The following is a 6,000-nucleotide window of genomic DNA, read 5'->3' as shown; positions in this document are numbered from 1 at the left end:
GACCCTCTCAGAGGGCACTCCCGCCTTAGGTGAATGTTTACACGTCAGGTCACACCTCCCGAGGAACAGACGGAGGGACCAATCGGCATGGTCAGAAGGTATCAGCTCAGGCAATCACCCCTCCCCGGGCCTGGCCTTTACCAGGGGGTACGTGTGTGCCTTACTTGTCTACCCAGGGCGGGGACTTACGCGTTACCCCGTCACCGGCTACGCATGCGAACGCGTGGGTCGGCCTTCAGGCACGCACAGGGAGGAAGGAAGAAGAGGAAAAAGAAGAGAGAGGGAGAAAGAGGACAGACTGTCTCAAACGCCGAGGCGGAGACCAGAGAAGGCAAGGAGAAGAAGGCAATGAGAAGAAGGCAATGAGTAGTCAAGGGAAAGAGTAAGGAAGACAGTGAGGTGGAGAAGAGCAAAGGAAGGAACCAACAAAAGGAAGGAAGAAACGAGAAGTGAAAAACCAAAAAGACCACAATAATAGGTTGAGGAACCGTCCGTCTCCGGACGCAGGCGCTAACTACCCCCGTGAGGGGGATGGACTCCTTTTAGTCGCCTCTTACGACAGGCAGGAATACCTCGGGCCTATTCTAATCCCCGGACCCGCAGGGGGGACTAGCAGCACTGGAAAAGGGCGTGAGATGTGCCCGTTGCTGGGGCTGTATGCTTGTTTTTCCTTTTTTTTCTTTTAACACTGATACAGGCTGTCCAGGAAGAGGATGGTGGCAGGACATGGGTGGCATATCGGAGGCAGACACCGAAACTGTTGGTGGCTGGTGGGACACTTGGGTGCCAACGGGGCTAGGCAGGCAGTAACACCTGCAGAAGACATGGCAGAAGCTGTGCCAGATGTAACAGTGCAAGCAAAACGCTCCAGGAGGCCATCGGGTCCTCATCACCAGGGGCAGCAACAGCTGAGGGAGGAAGGAGGGCTGGCCACAGCAATGGACTTCTGGCATAAGATATGAGCAGCATTGGTCATTGCTGGTGGGGTCAAGCTGCTGGGCCAACGTAGTCAGATGAGGTTTAGAGTAAATCTGGAAAAGTGAAAGACATGTGGCAGCATTGTTTATATAGTGCAACTGGGCCGCCAAAAGTGAGAGACTTGCTGCAAGGCCAAGCTGCAACCAAACTTTTGAAATCAAAAGCGGAGATGTGCAGGGAAGTCAATGAGGCTGTACAAGATGGCTGTAATGAAAGACTTCCGAGGGTGGTGACTAGGTCACAGCACCACCAGGTAGGGCCTGACCAAAGAAGGCCATGTAGGTGCCAGTGAGCATATTGCCGAGGGATTAGTCTTCATGGAAGACGATTCGCGCCCCCATCGTGCACATCTTGTGAATGGCTTCCTTCAGGATAACGTCCAAGGAGTGGAGTAGCCATCATGTTCTCCAGACACGAACCCTATCGGACATGCATGGGATAGATTGAAAAGGGCTGCTTATAGACCACGTGACCCACCAACCACTGAGGGATCTACGCCGAATCGCCGCTGAGGAGTGGAACTATCTGGACCAATAGTGGCTTTATGAACTTGTGGCTAGTATGCCACGATGAATACAGGCATCCGTCAAGGCAATAGGACGTTCAACTTTGTGTTAGAGGTACCAGTGTGTACAGAAATCTGTATCACCATCTCTGAAGGTCTCGCTGTATGGTGGTGCAATATGCAATGATTGGTTTTCATGAGCAAAAAACGGGCGGAAATGTTTATTTTGATCTCTATTCCTATTTTCTGTACAGTTTCCGGAACTCTCGGACCCGAGATGATGCAGAACTTTCTTTGATGTGTGTTTTTCCCTTGTGCGCATAGAATTTCGCAGCGTCGTCGTTTATTTTATACTTGCCGTTTAGTGGCAGTTACATCCAGTTTCTTGTAACATCTGCCGATTCCTGCGAATGAGCACGAAGTAGACAAAGGACGTTTACATGGTAGCGCTTTTTTTGTGGTTTTAGAGCGCACAACTACAGTGGTCATTAGCGCCCAGACTAAGTTATGAATGCACTGCGAGGCACAAGATTAAAAAAGCAACTAAGAAGGACAACACTATAAAAGGCACATTAACCGGCAGGGGATTAAAAGGAAAGAGCATCATCATATGTCCTTAGGTGTATCAAGTGGATAAAACGAAGAACGCGAGCAGCTGCTCCTGGATCATCCGCTAAAATGGCATCCAGAGTGTATGGCAGGCCAAGATCAATGCGCAGTGTATTATAATTCGGACAGGACGTTACAATGTGACGTACCGTCAGCTATTGCCCACATGGGCAGAATGGCACTGGCCCAGCCGTCAGCATATGGCGATGGCTGAACCGGCAGTGTCCAATCCGTAACCGAGCCAAAACGACCTCCTCCCGCCGAGAAGGGCGTGAAGAGGTTGTCCAACCGTGGGGAGAGGTTCCAAGGCCTGAAGCTTGTTTTCAGTAAGTGTAGACCATTCGGCATGCCACAGCGACAAAATGCGCTGACAAATGACCCTGCTAAAATCAGATTAAGGCACACAACAAGAAGCTGTCCGAGGCTGGAGGACCGCAGCCTTGGCTGCGGCATCTGCAGTTTCGTTCCCAGGGATACCGACACGGCCAGGAACCCACATAAAGGTATCCAGAGACCGTCGTCCGCCAGCTGTTGAAGAGAGCGTTGGATTTGGTGCACGACTGGGTGAACCGGACACTGATCATTGGGGCTCTGCATGGCGCTCAGGGAATCGGAGCAGATGACGTAAGCAGAATGGCGGCGGCTGCGGATGTAAAGAACAGCCTGATAGAGGGCAAATAGCTCAGCTCTGAAGACCGAACAGTGGCCATGGAGCCAGTTGGTGGTTGGTTGGGTTAAAGATTAAAGGGACCAAACTACAAAGGTCATCGGTCCCTTGTTTCATAAAAACACAGAGCACAGGGAAACTATCCACCAGGCAGGCGAAGCACTAAAAGAAAAACTCGAGGGGAAGAAAAGCCCCATGGTCCATTGTAAGACAACACGGAAAACAGAGCACAGCAACAAAAACAACATAGAGAACAAAAGCAGAAGGAACGAAAGCTGCACAGCAGAGGACCGTGGCTGGCTGATCACGAAAATAATAGGATGAGCCAGCCACACTGCAACACGTTAAAACCTCCAGCCTAACAGTGGAGGGTGGAGTCTAAGTACTACACAGAACTAATTAAAAGAGACAGCTCAAAAGAGGGTGATGTTACAGAAGTTAAATGGACCTATAAAAGCCACTTGCGCGAATAAAACTTAAAACCCGATCTGCCATAGAGACATTGTCACCTAAAAGAGATGATAAAGCACCCTGGAGATTAAAAGTTCGCCTGAGGGCTGTTAAAAGAGGACAGTCCAACAATATATGGGCCACCGTCATATTCGCACCACAGCGACAATGAGGGGGGTCCTCTCGACGCAGCAGATGACCATGCGTCAGCCAAGAGTGACCAATGCGGAGCATACAGAGAACCACAGAATCCCTGCGAGAGGCCCGCAAGGAGGAACGCCACACGGTCGGGGCCTCCTTTACACGCCGCAGCTTGTTGGGTACAGACAGGGTGCGCCATTCGTCTGCCCACATCCCAAAGACCCGACGGCGGAACACCGATCGGAGATCAGTTGCCGGGAGGCCGATCTCCAACGGCAGTTTGCGGGTGGCTTCTTTGGCTAACTTGTCGACGTGTTCGTTGCCCGCTATCCCAACGTGTCCCGGGGTCCATATGAACACCACTGAACGGCCACGTTGTTCAAGAGCATGAACGGACTCCTGGATGGCAACAACAATGGGATGGCGTGGGTAGCACTGGTCAAGAGCCTGGAGACTACTGAGAGAGTCACTGCAAATGACAGACTCGCCAGTGCTGGTACGAACACGCTCAAGGGCACGAAAAATAGCTGTTAGCTCTGCAGTGTAAACACTGCAGCCGTCCGGCAAGGAGCGCTGGTCGACATAATTCGCATGAACGTAAGCGTACCCCACACGGCCATCAACCATCGAGCCATCGGTATAGATAACCTCCGAGTCACGGGAGGCGTCGAGAAGAGCAAGAAATTGGCGGCGCAAGACTGCAGGAGGAACTGAATCCTTTTGCCATTGGGAGAGGTCCAGCTGAAGCTGCGGCCGACGGATACACCAAGGTGGTGTATGTGGGCGGACCTGAAAAGCAGATGGAAGAGGCAAAGACTCGAGTTCACTAAGGAGTGACCGAACACGGATCCCAATTGCGTGGCCTGATCGCGGCCGCCGGCGTGGAAGACGGACTGCCGCATCGGCGAAAAGGAGACGGTAGTAGGGTGACGGGGAGAACAACGGACGTGGGCAGCATAGTCGGCTAAGAGTTGTTGACGCCGAATGTGGAGCGGAGGAACCCCAGCCTCAGCAAGTAGGCTATTAACAGGACTGGTGCGGAAGGCTCCTGTCGCCTGTCGAACCCCACAGTGGTGAACGGGGTCCAGCAGTTGCAACGCTGAGGGCGACGCTGAGCCATACGCCACACTCCCATAATCCAGTCGGGACAGCACAAGGGCTTTGTAGAGCTGCAGCAGCGTGTTACGGTCTGCCCTCCAAGTTGTGTTGCTTAGGCAGCGGAGGGCATTCAGATGCTGCCAGCACTGACGCTTGAGCTCACTAATATGTGGAAGCCAAGTAAGCCGGGCATCGAACAGCAATCCCAGAAAACTAAGTGTCAACAACCCTGAGCGTAGCATCCTGAAGATAGAGCTCAGGGTGGGGATGGACAGTGCGACGCCGACAAAAATGCATAACACAAGTCTTCGCAGGAGAAAATTGAAACCCATGGGCTAGGGCCCACGCCTGCGCCTTGCGTATGGCTCCCTGCAACCGACGTTCTGCAACACCAATGGTGGAGGAGCTGAAAAAGATGCAGAAATCGTCAGCATATAACGTGGGTGAGACAGACGACCCTACTGCTGCTGCAAGGCCATTAATGGCCACAAGGAAAAGGGGCACGCTCAATACAGAGCCCTGTGGAACGCCGTTCTCCTGGATATGAAGTGAACTATGGGATGTGTCAATTAAAAAGCGGAATGTCCGAACAGATAAAAAATTCTGAATAAAAATGGGGAGGGAGCCCCGAAGACCCCACCTGTGCAACGTGGCGAGAATATGGTGCCGCCACGTCGTATCATATGCTCTGGAGAGGTCGAAAAAGACGGAGACAAGGTGTTGGCGCCTGGAAAAAGCAGTGCGGATTGCAGACTCAAGGAAGACCAAAGTATCGGCGGTGGAACGGCCCTGACGGAAGCCGCTCTGGCATGGAGCCAGAAGACCGCGAGACTCGAGCAGCCAACACAGCCGTCGACTCACCATGCGTTCCAGCAGCTTGCACAGAGTATTTGTTAAGCTGATGGGCCGATAACTATCCACAGTAAGCGGGTCCTTACCAGGCTTCAGCACCGGAATGATGGTACTTTCTCGCCACTGCGACGGAAAGACACCATCACCCAATAGGCGGTTGAAGATGGCAAGAACACATCGCTGACAGTCCGGGGACAGGTGTTTGAGCATCTGATTGTGGATGCCATCTGGCCCAGAAGCTGTATCGGGGCACTGTGCCAGGGCGCTCCGGAGTTCCCACAAACTAAATGGGGCGTTATACGCCTCAGGGTGGCGAGAAGCGAAAGAAAGCCGTTTGCCTTCCTCCCGGCGTTTGAGTGCGCGAAACGCAGGCGGGTAATTCCCCGACGCAGAGGCCCGAACATAGTGCTGTGCGAAATGCTCGGCGATTGCATCGGCATCGGTGGAGACTGCCCCATTGATGGTAAGCCCTGGGACACCTGTAGAGTACTGCAATCCAAAAATGCGCCGAATCTTCAGCCACACCTGGGAGGGGGAAGTACGGAAACCAATGTTGGAAACGTACCTCTCCCAACACTCCTGTTTCCGCCGTTTGATAAGCCTCCGTACCTGAGCACGGAGACGGTTGAATAAAATGAGGTTCTCCAAAGACGGGTGCCGCTTGTGTCGCTGAAGAGCCCGCCGACGTTCTTTAATGGCG

General features: G+C 52.8%; 1 protein-coding gene across 1 annotated transcript in view; it reads left to right on the top strand.

Moving 5' to 3' along the window:
• The first annotated feature begins 824 nt into the window (after positions 1–824).
• LOC124798114 (U1 small nuclear ribonucleoprotein 70 kDa-like) overlaps positions 825–6,000 on the top strand; it is a 116,050-nt gene continuing 110,874 nt past the window's right edge. Inside the window, exon 1 of the mRNA XM_047261371.1 lies at positions 825–949. Coding sequence (XP_047117327.1) covers positions 825–949 — 125 coding nt within the window. The remainder of the gene's footprint in view (positions 950–6,000) is intronic.

Source organism: Schistocerca piceifrons, chromosome 5 (genome assembly GCF_021461385.2).
Source record: "Schistocerca piceifrons isolate TAMUIC-IGC-003096 chromosome 5, iqSchPice1.1, whole genome shotgun sequence".
Taxonomy (NCBI): Eukaryota; Metazoa; Arthropoda; class Insecta; order Orthoptera; family Acrididae; genus Schistocerca; species Schistocerca piceifrons.
The sequence above is the reverse complement of the archived record's forward strand: the minus strand, read 5'-3'. Positions and strand labels throughout refer to the sequence as shown.